This window comes from Ambystoma mexicanum, chromosome 4p (genome assembly GCF_040938575.1).
Source record: "Ambystoma mexicanum isolate Mex_15411 chromosome 4p, UKY_AmexF1_1, whole genome shotgun sequence".
NCBI lineage: Eukaryota > Metazoa > Chordata > Amphibia > Caudata > Ambystomatidae > Ambystoma > Ambystoma mexicanum.
The window spans coordinates 29,850,846-29,867,331 of NC_090927.1; the positions used below are offsets into that span (position 1 = coordinate 29,850,846).

Here is a 16,486-nt window from a genome sequence, read left to right on the forward strand (position 1 = left end):
GCGAAAGTCTGTCGCCTTGAGCCATCCTCGTCGTCGGAGGCAAACTCTGTTGCCCAGTTGGCCAAATCCGGTATCGGCTATGTCCGTTCCCACCGTTATGGCGTGATCCGACGCCACCTCGCCTTCCTGCAGAATTTCTAGGGCCTCCGCCCTCTTGTCAGGTAGGAAGTCTAGCAGGGGAGCTATCTTGAACCAGAGATCCCTGACGTAGCGGGCCACGATCGCTAAGGCATTGGCCGCCTTAATTGTCATCGCCGCCGACATGATGACTCGTTGTCCCATGGAGTCCATTTTCTTGCCCTCGCTGTCCGGTGGGGAAGTGGAAGTTGAAGCCACTGCACCCGCTGCTTTCTTCTTAACCGCTGCCGAGACGACAGTCTGGCGTGGGCTGGGCCCTGAGGCACAAGGGGGCGGCATCGGGGACTCAGTACTTCTTCTCGTACCTGTCCCTCTTGGCGGGTGTCGTGGGAGGGTTCGTGAGGACAGCAAGCCCCTTGTCCCAGATGTCGTCGAGCAAAGGCAGCGCGAGGACCGTCTTCCTCTTGGCCTCTCGTCGTTGGTAAAGAAACCCTTCCTTTTTTTGTTCTTCAGGGCAGAGCTGGAAGAGCTTGGATGCCCTGGTTATGGCATGGAAGGAGCCAATTTCGTCGGCTGGAGAAGCCCGAGAGATGGGGTGGCGGGGGGGGGTGATGTCGGGATGGCCGCTGTGTCATCGCCGTCATCCGTCCCCGTCACTGTATCCGTCGCCGTATCCTCTCTAGGGTCCGGCGAGGGGGATGAGGGGTCCTCAGGCCTCGTGGGCATGAAGGGCGGAGAGGGGTGGACTCTCCTCCGCTTGTTTGGAGGGTTTCCCGATGGGCCTGGCTCTGGATCCTCCATCGGGGTCCATGGTAATCTCGTCCTTATCTCGGTACATAAGGATTGGATTGCCAACAAAATGGCCGCCGAGCTATCCTGGGGCTCGGGTAATGGCTGCGACGGACGGGATGGCCGCTCCACTGGGCACTCTTCGTCGCCATCGTCGCTATCTTCGATCACGTCAGCGGGGACTGTCCCCTGGGATCGAACCTTCTCGAACTTCTCGTTGAGGCCTATGAACCTCTCGTTGAGGCCCTTCTCGGTTTCTACCAGCTCCTCCTCAGAGGCTGATTCCGAGTCTGTAATGGCCACCACCCCCCCCCCTTTTTCCGCCGGGGACTTCACGGGGGTCTTAACGATGAGCTGGAAAGAGGATTCCCTCCGCGGTGGCAGGGATACTCTGGGCCCAGAGGCCGTTTCCACTGGCGTAGTCACAGCCGGCTTCGCCAGGGTCGCAGCGACCACTTCGATAGAGGCCCTTTGACAGCTGGATCAAAGCCCTCACCATCTTAGGTGTGTCCTGGGCCTTCGCCTTGGGGGGTGGGGGGGGGGGTTCAGCGCCTCGCTCCCCCTTCGAGATCGACCAGGGCCGCTCCAGCAGCTTACCCGGGTTCTCGGACTTCCTCTTCCCCGAACCAGAGCGCTGGCTCGTGGTTGAACGTACCAGGGAAGTCGCGCCCTGCCTGGCAGCCGAAGAGCCTGACCTTTCGACGCTCCCAGTGCCCGCGGACTAGCGGTGCTTGGCCTTCTGTTGGGCCCCAGTCACCGGGGCACCCTCACAGGACTTAGAAGCCCGCTCAGACTTTTTCTTCGCCTTCTCACCTGCTGTGCCCTTCTCCAGCCAGGCAGCGAGGCGGGAACGACGATCTTGTTTGGTCCGTTCCGAAAGGTTCTTGCAGAACGCACAGTCCTTCTCCACGTGCGTCTTGTCCTCATGAAGGCAGTAGAGACATCGCGAATGCTCGTCCTCCTTGAAAACGTTTTGTAATCCGCATCCAGGGCAGCACCTGAACAGCTTGGATCCGGGCGTCGAGCTTCCCTTGTCCTGGGCCATGTCCGTTGAGGTAGGCTGCAGTTCTTCCGGAATCCTCCAAGAAGCGTAAACTTGACGAAAATTTCACCCTTGAGGGGCGTAGAAGAATTCCGAAACGGGTCCCCGTTATCGGAAGTAGAAACGGTGGAGCTTGAGGCTCGATTAAACTGAAAAAATGAGAAAATCTCCTGAAAAAAGCACGAAAACGCAGCAAAAACCAGAGAGCTAAAGCACGAGGACTCCCAACACTTGAGCGTGCGGTAAAAATCTGAGGATGGCTGCCAGAGGCTGGGTGACGCCTGCGTCTCTGGCTTGAAACCAGAGTTCCGTAGCCACAAATGTCTCTTCAGGAGTGTGTCCTGAGCCAGGGATCGACCAGCCGTCTCGGCAGAATCCAAAGTGTTCTTAAGAATGCGTTGGTTCACTTGTCTGCCCACCGTAACAGTGGTCAAAAGACAGGTACGTAGAGGTTCAGGAACCTCCTGTATGCCTTTTTGTAGCAAGGCCCACTGAGCATCGGCGTAGCTGGACAACAAGGTTGTGTTGTTGGCAATACGTGTAGAAAATGCGGTTGCGACCTTGACCCTCTTACCTTCCTCATCAGTGGGTGCCTCGCCGGTTGACAAAGGGACCCCTGCCCTCTTTCTTGTAGTAGTCACCACCAGAGAGTCTGGGGTGGAGTGCCCTCTGATGTAAAGGGTGTCTGAGGGAGAAGGACGGAAGAGTTTCTCTATTCTTGGGATAACACCTCTTGTGAGGGTAGGTGTTGATAAGGAGGGAGCCAGACGTTTTTTAATTGAATTGAGGAGAGGAATAGCCTGGCTGGCCTGCGCTTCTCCTTGAGGATGTCTTCCACAAAGTCAGCTTCATCAGTCGCAATTTTAAAGTGTTCAGCTTCTTTATGCAACATGACATTAAAATTCAATTGATCATCCACTGGCGAGGGATGTCTAGTGGGGGTGGTCTGTGGGGAATCCACAGACAGGGCATCAGGATCATGTGGATCTGGAGACTGCCATGGTCGAGGATCACCCATATCTGGGTTCTCCTCCCATCCCTCTTTGGGGTCCTGCATGTCCTCAGGGTTGGTGAATTGATCATCACGAGTGTCTGCAGGAATGTCTTCTTCAGTTAGGTCATAGTTGTATGGGTCAAAGAGCCTTGGAAATGTAGCTACAGGGTCTGAATGGCTCTCATCCTGTGGTCTTCTTGGTGTGGGTTGTTCTGAACGGGAAACAAACCTGTCCAGCCTTTCCATGCATTTTTCAAACTTTTCTCTAGTTCAAACAGAGGACCTAGAATGGTCTAGAGGTGGAAAAGGGTCTTGAAACCGTTCTTATGTCTCAAAACGTTGAGATTTTTGTCTCAACGTCGAAGACATCCCTTCTTAGCTCTCGGAGAACTCCTCCTGGGGTACCGACAGAGGAGGGACATCCCTGTGCCTCACCTCCGGCTTATGGGAGGGTTCCGGTACTCCCCTTAGGCTGTCCCTGGATCTAGACTGATCCTTGGCCTTTTCAGTAGGCCTTGAAGAATCCCTTGACTGCCATTTCTGAGAATCGGCAGAAACAATCCTAGCTAAGCTGTCGGCGACATCCTCCGCAGACGGCAGGCGCATAGCTTCAGCCTGCGATCGTGAGGGGGCCTTGTCGGCAGAGCCGGGGCCTTGTCTTCGGCAGCAGCCTTTCTCAGCGGTGTGGGGCCTTGTCCTCAGCGACCGCCTTCTTTGACGGAACTGGAACCCTATCGTCGCCGGACACCTTCTTGTGATGCGTCTTAACGGAACCTGTTACATTAGGGGTAGCGCCTTTTGTCTATGATGGCCCGGACACTAGGCGCATATGCATATATAGTAATTGTTCGTCTTTGTCGCCGGGGTGCGACTTACGCATAGCAGTGCCTGAGCCGTGCCTAGCGGGGCCGGGGACAGACTATGCAGAACGAGAGTGTTCCGTCGAAAGGTCAACAACCTCCGGTTCGGACGTCTGATCGTCACTCTCGCCGTCATCACATTCAGTGGCTGCGGCAGCGGGTGAAAACTCGGCCTTCGACATACCATAGGCCGCCCACCACTTGACCTTGCGCTCATTTAATGTCTTAGGACAGAGGAGCTTACAGGCCGCGCATCCTTCTCTGTGATTGAGGGGCAAGCACCAGTTACACCGTCTGTGCTCATCTTTCCAAGGGAATTTGCCCTTACAAAGGGGGCAAAACCAAAATGGAGTCCTCTCCATAGCTGAGGATGGATAGAGTGACAAAGAACAAAAGGGATAGGCATTCTCAGATTGTATAGAAATGTTCACCCCAACCCCACTCTCCCTACTGTGTAGGCCGGCAGAAGGCCCGGCCACGTGGTCAGCAGCGCCGACTGGATCACCGTCCGTTGAAGTTCTTGAAGGTCTTCGGCAGAGATCTGGAACAGCCGTCGAAATAAGGGACGGATAGGGTGATCTGAATTATTTTATATAACTATTCGACCAAAGGTCGAGGGACAATAAGCAATGTCTTTGACGAGCTCCGCATAAGGCGACCAGTATGCAGAGTGGAAGAAAATAATCTGAGGGACCTCGACGCATGAGGAATCTTGGGTACACTACACATCACATAGGGATAGTGTTACAGGCACGCCCATGCAGACGTCCCCTTTCGATTCTCGCCCACTGGACGTCAGACCATATGCACAGCATCTGATTCTAAGCAGATTAACAAACATCAGAAACAAACCCTTCCAATTGTTGTTGGGGGCCTAGGGAAGTAAGTAGAAGCTACTGTGTTTTCTTGGGCATGGCTTCAACATGCCCAGACACAGCATGCAGCAAGACATTTCCAGACATACCACCCTTCCGCATCGAACACCTCTTCTCCAGCTCTCTCCATTCGGCGCTGCGCCCCATAGAAAACAGTTTTGTTCCACCATAAATGTTTTCCACTTGTACACATAGCTCATCTACCTTTTCCTTCTCATGCCTTCCAGAGCATCTTACCGATCACTCGCCTTCTACCCGACTATTTACCTGACTATGTTGCTCCCCACCACTGCTAAATGTTTCATTACAACCCTCCTTTGCCTCTATGACAGGCAAAATTGCTTCGACGCCATGAACTATAGCAGTAGGCGTTATACAAATGCAAGATAATACACGGAGCAGCCGTCCCCACACAATGCCCGCCCACCACGCCTGTCTACCCCCCCCCCATCCTCCCCAACCGTGAATACTGGTAACCAATGTTGGCTGTGACTTTTGAACTGTAATAGGATTTCCACTGCAAACGGGTAAAGTGCGAAGAAGGATGGCCCTCTCCCTATTAGCTTGTAGGCTCTTCCTTACCTGTTACACTCCTTTCATCTACCATTGTGGGCGTTTCCTAGTGACGTAGGTGAATGACCTGTGAACTGCAATCCATGCACTGCATCATTTTACAGGTGAGAGAAACTGTCGATTCTCCCTTGGAGCTCTTAACACAAACAGGCCAGCCCTCACTGCTCCCGGAGACATTTTGGGCTTGTTCCAAACAAGAGATAAGAGGTTCCTGGCATTAATAGATACTATCACTTCTACACACTATAAATGTAATACGGGGCAGTACTGGTTTCTACAGACTGCAAGTGTCCCAAGCAGCTCGCTCTAGAGCATGTGCGCCCCCAGAGGCTGGTCCCATTGTCGGCTTGCAGACAGCAATGGTGCCGATTGACTAGTCCAGACCGTAAAGCCCTTTGTTCTCTGGCAGCATACGGCAAGTGTCCCTTTCGGGGTTGCTAAGGACCCTGGGCAGGAGAGTGCCATCTGCACAAGCTTTGGGCCACATACTCACCGGGATCTCGGCGCTTCTCCCTTAACACGGTGCACAGATTGCTCTTGTAAGACGGCTCTTCTTTCAGTTTAATCCGCAATAATATGTCGGGTGTGATAATAGGGCACGGAGCTACAAAAGCAAAGAAAACACATTTTAGACTAGTCTTGCCTAAGAGTGCTCTGACAAGTGTGCTGAGCAAACAGAAGAGTAGGGAAGACTGCCTAACAAGTACGTACCACAGTGAATTTACCAGGATACCCCTGTCGTGCATCTGCATCACACCTCAGAAGAGTAGGAAAGACTGCCTCACAAGTACGTGCCACAGTGATATTACCAAGATACCCCTGTCGTGCATCTGCATCACACCTCAGAAAAGTAGGGAAGACTGCCTCACAAGTACGTGCCACAGTGACATTACCAATATATCCCTGTCGTGCATCTGCATCACACCTTCGGGAAGACCGCCTCACAAGTACGTGCCACAGTGACATTACCAAGATACCCCTGTCGTGCATCTGCATCACACCTTAGGGAAGACTGCCTCACAAGTACGTGCCACAGTGATATTACCAAGATACCCCTGTCGTGCATCTGCATCACACCTCAGAAAAGTAGGGAAGACTGCCTCACAAGTACGTGCCACAGTGACATTACCAATATATCCCTGTCATGCATCTGCATCACACCTTCGGGAAGACCGCCTCACAAGTACGTGCCACAGTGACATTACCAAGATACCCCTGTCGTGCATCTGCATCACACCTTCGGGAAGACCGCCTCACAAGTACGTGCCACAGTGACATTACCAATATATCCCTGTCGTGCATCTGCATCACACCTTCGGGAAGACCGCCTCACAAGTACGTGCCACAGTGATATTACCAAGATACCCCTGTTGTGCATCTGCATCACACCTCAGAAGAGTAGGGGAGACTGCCTTACAAGTACGTGCCACAGTGAAATTACCAAGAAACCCCTGTCGTGCATCTGCATCACACCTTAGGGAAGACCGCCTCACAAGTACGTGCCACAGTGACATTACCAAGATACCCCTGTCGTGCATCTGCATCACACCTCAGAAGAGTAGGGGAGACTGCCTCACAAGTACGTGCCACAGTGAAATTACCAAGATACCCCTGTCGTGCATCTGCATCACACCTCAGAAGAGTAGGGAAGACTGCCTCACAAGTACGTGCCACAGTGACATTACCAATATATCCCTGTCGTGCATCTGCATCACACCTTCGGGAAGACCGCCTCACAAGTACGTGCCACAGTGACATTACCAAGATACCCCTGTCGTGCATCTGCATCACACCTTAGGGAAGACTGCCTCACAAGTACGTGCCACAGTGATATTACCAAGATACCCCTGTTGTGCATCTGCATCACACCTCAGAAGAGTAGGGGAGACTGCCTTACAAGTACGTGCCACAGTGAAATTACCAAGAAACCCCTGTCGTGCATCTGCATCACACCTTAGGGAAGACTGCCTCACAAGTACGTGCCACAGTGACATTACCAAGATACCCCTGTCGTGCATCTGCATCACACCTCAGAAGAGTAGGGGAGACTGCCTCACAAGTACGTGCCACAGTGAAATTACCAAGATACCCCGATCATGCATCTGCATCACACCTTAGGGAAGACTGCCTCACAAGTACGTGCCACAGTGACATTACCAAGATATCCCTGTCGTGCATCTGCATCACACCTCAGAAGAGTAGGGAAGACTGCCTCACAAGTACGTGCCACAGTGACATTACCAAGATACCCCTGTCGTGCATCTGCACCACACCTCAGAAGAGTAGGGAAGACTGCCTCACAAGTACGTGCCACAGTGACATTACCAAGATACCCCTGTCGTGCATCTGCATCACACCTCAGAAGAGTAGGGAAGACTGCCTCACAAGTACGTGCCACAGTGACATTAGCAAGATGCCCCTGTCGTGCATCTGCATCACACCTCGAACTTCTTTGCACAACCCAGTCTACTATTTATTGTCTCATCTCATAAGTAAATACATGTTCCTGTCAGTCATCTGCCTTATTGCTCTCGCATTCTATTTGTGAAATGCACACATTGCAATCTCTGTCTGTGCGCATAACTCCCAGGTTTCACTGCGGGACTCGAGCCCCTCCCCCCCCTTACTCGTGCTCTCCTCCTTTATGGTTTCTCGTCCTTGCGAGTCTCGGCAGGCACGAAGATGCTCCTCCTCCTCCTTTCTCAAATGGACAAGCACGTCGGGATTGGCAATGGTGTAACCTGCCAAATAAAGACACATGCTTACAGCCGCACAGAAAGAGGACCCGGCACCAGGGTTACACTTTGCAAGATTAGCTTAGGCTTACAGTACTAGTCAGAATGGCTCATTATGCTCCCTGAAGTGGTACATTAAGCAACAGCAGCATGATTTCCCATAATGCATCAGCAACACCACACACACTCAAGATCAATCAAAGGTGGTGCTAGTCACAAGGATGTATGCCGTTCTTAGGGCAGACAGTGGGACATTAGTAGCCCCAGGAGGGGTGGGGGGGGAATAAACAAGGCTTTTCCTAATACCACCATGCAACAATGAAGAGAAAATCAGGGAGGAACGGCTTACATTCAAGTCTTTGGACCCAGACTCCAGGAACCTAGTGATAACCCAGGAAAAAGAACACCGTTCAGGTTTCGGACTACAATTCCCATTAGCCCCAACAATTAGTCAAAGGTGAGGGATCATACGTGACATCAGCCCTACAGATAAGGGGTGCATCTGCCACTTTTTCTCCCAAAAATGTGGCAAATTCTCCCCAAAAATAGGGAGTAAAAAAAACTCTGTAACAACGAAAAAGGAAAAAGACATGTAGAATCTTGTGCCACCGCTTTCACCCTCACAGGTTCAGGGATATCTTTGGACCAATAGTGCACTGCCTGATCAGAAGTAAGGCATTCTGGGTTCAAAGAAATAATATTACAAAAACATGTCTGTTAAAACATTTTTACTCGCTTATAAAATACTCTCAATGTTAAGTGAACTTACATTTGTACTCCCTAAAAAATCATTTTACTCCCATCTTTAAAAAATTGGGATTAAAATACTTGCACCTTATCTGGAGCACTTGGTGTCATTGTCCAAAGTTCCTGCATAGCCACAGGTTACACATCCCTTCATTAAATTATCTTTCAGAAGGGAACGTTACTGGATAGCCGCAGGTTACACATCCCTTCATTAGAGAATCTTTCAGAAGGAAAGTTACTGGATAGCCTGCAGGTTACACATCCCTTCAATAGAGTATCTTTCAGAAGGGTTTAAGGTTAAGTTTTGAATTTACCCAAGGAATACAGTACAAAGTTAGTAGGCAGTTCTCCCGAAGTGGTGAAAAAGGTAAATCCAGTTCTCACAAGCCCTGGAGATTTCTAGGGCCAGGTGGGAAACCACACTGCCCCAGAACAAGATGAAACCCAGCAGGATTTACTAGAAAATAGAGGTCTCCAGCTCGGATTGCTCAATCATTAAATATTGGATGGTTTTGTACACTCAGATGTTAAACTATCAAAGCAGAGGGGCTCTTTTTCCATGCAAAATACTCTGAGCTCCTTCCCCTCCCACCCTGCTGCTCTTCATCTAGAAAACCTGGCGCCATCTATGAACAGTCTCACACGTTCTTTACTTTCATCTCGAAAACTGCAATGGCAGCTCACCTCAACCTCCTAAATATTAGGAAAATCAGGCACCTCATTCCTTTCAACACTGCCAAGCACCTCTTAACCACACTTGTCTCCTCTAAACTGGACTACTGTGCCAGCAACCTCTTTGGTCTCCCAAACTATGCTTTTTCTATGCACAGCAAGATCATTCACTTTGCTACCAGGACTTTTTTACACTCCCGCACTTCACATCTACTTCCTCGTACTGTCAGCAAGCTACATGGCAGGCCATGCAAAACCGGGCCAGATTTAAACTTCTTGTTCACAAATCTAGCCACGGTAAGGCACCACTGTATCTATCCTCCTCTATCCAATTCTACAAGGCTTCACGGAATCTCCGCTCTGCCTCCCCGACTACGCTTGTGGCATCTCATCCTCCATGTGCTTCCTCTCGCATCTGCTCTCTTTTTGCTACACCTGCATGGAATTCTCTCTTCCCGGACATCTTAGGAAAAAGTCCACACCGATTGGTTCAAAACCAAACTAAAAGCCCACCTCCTTGACTCAGTTATCCTTTTAGCGCCTCTCTCATTTGCCTTCTAGCCAATATTTTCCCCTTGCCTCAAACCTGCCTCTGCCCCTCACATTTTCTGCTTCCACTCCATCATTTCATCCATCATGTGCACATCCCCAACACATATGGCAGTACCACACATCTGCACTTACACATGTCGAAATGTTTATTGTCCTTAATCTATGTGTGTCCACTTATATATTGTCCCCGGTGACTGTTCCATTTACCCCCCTCTGCACCCTGATCAGGATGTCCCTCAAACTCACCACATTGTCAGAAGTTCCCTGCTTCCCGTCAAATCTGATTTCTTATCTACTGAATTTTCTTATCTAGCAGGGCGCAAATCTAATACTGGGCACATTGTTAGATCTTTCTTTGGCACAAGGAAGTAAGTTGAATAAATACCCCCGTTTACCTGGTTGGAAGAGACAACTTCGATGGCGTCCTTTATTAGAAGAGTGGCTCTCCTCGAGTAGGATATGCTGCTGTTCTCTTGAGTGGATCTTCTGTCGTGGGGGGTGGTCGTTGGAGAAGTTCGATACAGTATCCGCCTGCTACTGTGGACAGCACCCATCTGTCTGAGGTGATTTCCTCCCATGCGTGGGTGAAGCAGCTAAATGCGCCCTCCTATTGGAGAGGCATAGGAGAGCACTGCTTCTGAGGTGGGGCGCCACCTCTAGAGGGGTTGCCCCTTCCACCGCCTCTGCGTTGTCCTCTAGGATAGCCCTGGGAGGACTGACTGATTATTTCCCCAGGAGGAACCTGGGTTTGAACTGTAACCTTGGCCGTGAAAATGGCGAAAATTGTCATTACCCCTTTGGCCGGGTGGCTTGTTGGTGAGCTGGCCCAATGATTTAAGAGTGTTATACTCGTCTTTGGCCGTCTTTGGGCATCATCGACGGCCTTGCCGAAGAGCACATTGGGTTCAATAGGCATGTTAGTGTGGCCTGCGTTTCTGGCCTGAAACTTGATTGCTGCAGCCACGCATGATGTTCGATAACAGTACCCTGAGCAATGATTCTTCTGGCATTGTCCGCCGCATCAAGGTTGGTCTTAAGTAAGCAACTTGACACTGCCCTCCTGTCTGCAGCCACCTGTGCTAGCTGGGATTTCAGTGTTTCTGGAGCAGACGATAGTAGAGCCGACACTTCCTCCCATTTGTGGCAGTTATAACTGGCCAAAAGGGTAGCATTGTTTGCAATTATGGTTTGGTAAGCCATGGAGGAGACTTTCCTACCCATGATGTAAATCTTTTTGCTTTCCTTGTCGGGTGGGGCCTGCGAGGAAGCAAGGGGTTCCCGCTCTTTTCCTAGTTCTAGTTACAACTAACGAGTCTGGCTTCAGCTGCCCTCTAATTTACAGTGGGTCTGAAGGTGCGGGTTTAAAAAGCTTTTCTACACGTGGGTTCACAGCCTGTGTGATGTTAAGGGCTTCTGACGGTTGTATCTTGCGCTGTATTGACTTGAGTATAGGAATAAACTGTGCCACCATTTTCTTGTCCCCAAGGATCTGTTCTACAAAGTCTTTATCCTCCTACACGTCTTGGGAGTCAATTTGAAAGTGCTCTGCCAAACTTGGTATTACCAAGAGTTGGGAAGGAATTCCTAATTCTTCATCTGTGGGAGGAATAACCCCAGATTTTTTTTTTAGGCCTAGTCTCTACAGGTTTGTCCTTATTAGGGATGGGCCTAGTTTCCTTAGGCTCTCTTTCTGAGATGTTTTTTCCCCTATGAGGGCTTCTATCCCTATGAGGGGTCTTTGAGGACTTATGTACTGTCTCCCCCTGACACCCCTCTCGCCCAGAGCTGTGTTTATCCGACTGTTTGGGGCCTACTACCGCCGAGCGTCGACTTTCGGGATTCGGAAGGGCCGAAGCCTCGTCTGCGGACGACCGGCCTTCGGAGGGAGTTTTACGTGCAACACCCTTGCTGTCTTTCGAAGGTTGGGTCCTGTCGTGCGGCGATCTCGAACGAGAACGCTCAAAGGACAGGGACTCAATGGACCTTTCTCTGGGTGTCGTGCGTTGTCGAACACTCGACCCATGTGTCCAGTCTCGACTTGGGGTTATGTGTTTAGTGGTGTGCGATTTTGATGCGCTTTCGCCGAATGTAGTCCCCACAACATGGCCGCCGGCCTGCCCTCCGGGGTCGGGGGCCTGCGCTTGGGTAGCCATAGCTATCCAGTCGCCTTCGCCATCCGAAACGGCAGCGTTGCTGCTATCACTGAAAGCGCCTCCGACCTCCATGGCCTCGAGCTGCCTGGCGTAGTGGGCCCAGTGTTTTGTGGAGCGGTCCTTTAAAGTCTTGGGCTTGAAGAGTCTACACGCTTGACAAGACGTTTCGACGTGGTCACTTGAGAGACACAAGTTACAGACTAAATGCTTGTCGACCCACAGAAATTTACGATTGCACTTGCGGCAGAATTTAAATGGGGTCTTGTCCAGAACTACAAACTGTGGCAGCTGGGCGAAAGTAGTGTAGAAAAAGGGGCATAATACATCCTAAGATGACACCCCCCCCTCTCTCCCTACTGTCTGGGCCAAGGCCTGGGGAGGCCTTCCAAGGCCGAACGGTCCACTGCTGTAGTCGTTCCACAGCAGTTTCTTTGTCTTCACCGGCGTGATGTTTTCGATGGTCATTGAAGTAAAGGATAGAAAGAATTTAAATAAGTCAGTGTCTTTACGCCGAAAGAGGAACTCTGCTATACGCGTCCGTTTAGAATGGCGGAAAAAAACAATCTGAGGGACCTCGACGTGTGAGGGATCATGGGTACAGTGGACGTCACACTAGGGATAGTATTACTGGCACGCCCGGTCGATGTCCCTTTTAGAGTTTCAAAAACAACAACTGTAATACTCTGTAGCTTCCACTAGATGTCGGCCTATGCACAGCATGTGATCCAAGCAGATTCCACAAGCCTGAGAAATATATATGCACACATATTTACATACATACATACCATATATACTGCACCAATATCTGCCTGCAGTCATATCAGAACATACCCATGTTATCTTTGTGCATCATGCCAGTACTAATACTATATGAAAGCATGTCATTCTGGCTCTGCCAGTATATGCCAGTATTCCCATGTAAGAACATACTCCTGCTGGCTTTGCAAGTAAATGGCCATGCCACAATAACAAAACATTTCAAGACTGGTTACCAGTATAGGCTTTTCTCGCCACATAAGAACACTCCGCATACTGGCTTTTCTCTACAATTATAATCTGGCCCAGCATTCTGGTGAGGGGACTTCATGGATTCAAATCAAGACTCTGAGGTTCAACAGGATGCCAACAAAGTTTCAGCGCCATTCGGACTTCAGAAGGCCGTGCATGCGTAATGGCTCGAGGTCTCAGGGTATTGGGGTATTGCAGCTCAACAAGGTCACAGCATGTCGTGGGATGGCTCAAAACGCAGGTGGTCTTGAGACTAGTGGATTCCGCCAGCTCTGGGTAGGAGTGGTCATGTTCCGGACCACCAGGGTGATTGGCAGGAAGGGTGCGGCAGCCTCCGATTCCACAGCAGGCTCTCTGGTCGCTGGAAATTGCCACAGCCATCTTTTCTTCATCTTTCTCTTCGGATTCAGCTCCAGTGGTCGACTTCTGCAATCTCCCCCTGCATTTTACAGAAAGGGGTGGTTTGGCGGTTCAATCAGGACGGCCAGCCCCTCCAGCTCCCCTCTCCCTCTGGAGGTGGTTCCTTTCAGGCAAGGTGAACTACAAAGGGCAGCAGAGCTATGGACTCCTCCCTCCCTTCTCAGACAATTAGAAGACTTGACAGGTAATCCAAAGGATTCCCGCCGAAGACAAACCTTCCACTGTGGTTGTTCCTACCTAGAATGTCAGGGGAAGATCTCAGAAACAGCAAGCACACAATCAATGGCAAAAAAAGAAGAGCCCACCGTTTATGCCCTTCTGTGCATTGCTGAGGCCAAATTAACAGACTGCGTCTAATACAGACTAAGTCATATAGGTAAAACTACTGCAACCAGACATTCACGTAAACCCATAATTCTAACAAAAATGTTACCAGGTAAGAAAGGGGATACTCTGCATCCCCCCCCCCAAGCACTCCATATAAGGTGGGGAATGCTGGCTCACTTACACAAAATGGAAAGGGGATGAAAATCCTGCTTTACTACTTGGGAACAGTAGTTCACCATGAAAGAGAAATTAACAGGGGAGCTCAAAGGGGCAACCCAGCCTAAACCCAAAGGTATTAGGAAATTATAAATTCAACCATAAAATATGAAGAGACAAAAAGGTCACTGAGTAAAAGAGTAGGCGAGAGGGGGGAAAAGATCCCCCTTCACCTACGGACAAGAATAGTTACATAGTTAAAGCAAAAAGTTCTGCAGTGGACACCGGTCAGGAGGATTTATCATAAATATGGAAATCTTTCTTAACGGCTATCAGGTGAGGGCTCAGGTTCCATCTTCTCCATTTGTGAAGCGCCAGAGGTCCATATTGCCCTCTGGTCCTGTAACCACCGCCAAGTCTTCTGGTCTACCTTTCCCTGCTCTAGTATTACTTTGCATACATTTGCTCAATAATCATTCTTTTGCGAGGTCTCTGAGGTAGACCCCAACCTCAGAAATTGAGCCCTATGCTCGAGAACAGAGGAACCCTGCATTTCCAACCACTGCTCACATTTAATCTTTCTGCTGCTCTGGCTTAGACCCTTGACCTGGGAATCACTGAATCTTTAATAATCGTCCTTCCCAAGGGCCTAGGCATCTCACCGGCACCAGTGGGTCATGGCTGAAGCCTACAGTGGTCGAGAAATAATGTGCACAGTGACTGCTTCTGGAAACAGCCAGCCGACTGTGTGCAGAACATTTTCAGATCCACTGCATTGTCCTCCTAACTCTCCAGCGCTGCTGGCGGGTTCTCAATTTACATGAATCTTATTCTCTGGAGCTGCTCTACCATAACCAAGGGTCTTCTGTGGGCTCAGCTCCATCAAACTCCAGAAACCCTTGTTTGGACCTTTTCATAAAAGGCTACCAAATCTGCACAACTGCTCTCCTTTGGTCACTCCAAAAACGTCCCTAGCCTACGATTGCGATTTCCTGTATAGCAAAGGTTTTTCACTGAACTCACAAATACTAGTTAGCGCATTGCATTTTATTTGCAAACTTTACTTGTATGTGTAGTGATTTAGGTCTTGCTTTTTCTTCTATAAAGATGACTTGCATGGTGTGTGAACATGCTCTCACAAAGCGTACAACGTACCCATTTAAGCACCCCACTCCAACTCCTCAGAATTAGGCCCATCACTTAGATAACCATGCATTTATGGAGACAGGGCTACACGTGGCCCTAGAGAATCACAGCTGCCCGAACACACTGTCGCCAATGGTCCACTCAGATGCTTCACAAATTGCCAAGATATGCTTTCTCAATGAGCACAAAGCCCACCCAAGGGACCCCCGACGGTCACTTTTCCTGCAACCTCCCTGGGCTCTTTCATACACAGTATAGCTGTGCTGTGCGCCCAATTCAGAAGTGAAATGTCTTCCCGGAGGGCATGTTCCACCGAGTGCTGGTGGATCCCATTACAGTGCACCCTCCTGTTCCAGGGCTTCCAAGTAGAGCAGTACTGTGACAAATGCATTGCTAAAAGCAGCCGATTCTGGTTCCAGGTCCTAGGTTGGAGCTGGCGAGTTAACCTTGGGGATTGTAATGAAATTTACAATTGATCACTGGGTCTAAAAGTTCCCATCTGAACTACCAATTTTCCACCCCACAGTGTACCTAGCCAACAGGGGAGAGGGTCAACTGCAGAAGAAACCCGCACATCTCATTGGTTCAGTGATGCAGAGGGGAGTGACCATAAGCTGGAGGGTCACCAGGGAGGTAGCTACCAACTCCCACCTTGACACAGACTCTTGTGGAAGGCAATGCACTGAAAGATAAATGTAAATGTGCGACTTAAGCTGGCATCATGCTTTGGCTCGCCCAAGGCCTTCTATTTTTCCTTCAATAGAATAACTACTTTAACAGCCAGAACTAAAAAAGCTTTCAGAGATGTAGCAAAGCACCACCTTTTAGACTGCAAGAGGACACCCTCTGCCTTGCCTTGCCGCCATCAAATAGCAACCATAGGGATCCTTCACCTGGCTGAAAACCAAGTAGGACCACACAAGACATTTGTACATCCACGTCCGATTTTATTTCCTTTTTTCAGTCCATGTAAACCATGCATCAAATCTTTTCTTTGTCTACCCATGATTCCCTGGACACCGTTTCCCTCCTCACTGCTTCATCCCCATGTATGTATTACTCACAGTTCATGTGACGCAAGACCCCTGCCCTCCACAAAAGCAGGTCTCTCAGTGCAACCCCCGCCAAGGCAGCTGGCAAAAGGCACAGGCTTAGTGCGCTTGGCAAACTAGCCCCACGACATCTGCTGGTCCTGAATTTTATAATTGTTCTTTTATAACATGCTGAATACCAGCAAGTGATTTTTAAGTGCTGTATCGGGATTCAAACCGGTGTTTGAATTTTCTCTTCCAACCACCACAATTCTTTACAATTTACAACTCTTATTCTGAAAATATAGGCTACAAAAAAATGTGTTTT

At 49.8% G+C, this 16,486-nt stretch overlaps 1 protein-coding gene across 1 annotated transcript in view; it reads right to left on the reverse strand.

Annotated features, from left to right (window-relative positions):
* LOC138452929 (zinc finger protein 777-like) overlaps nt 1-16,486 on the reverse strand; it is a 161,080-nt gene that overhangs the window by 41,176 nt on the left and 103,418 nt on the right. Inside the window, exons 4-5 of the mRNA XM_069605290.1 lie at nt 7,839-7,952; nt 5,705-5,815 (exon numbers count right to left, since the gene is read on the reverse strand). Coding sequence (XP_069461391.1) covers nt 5,705-5,815; nt 7,839-7,952 — 225 coding nt within the window. The remainder of the gene's footprint in view (nt 1-5,704; nt 5,816-7,838; nt 7,953-16,486) is intronic.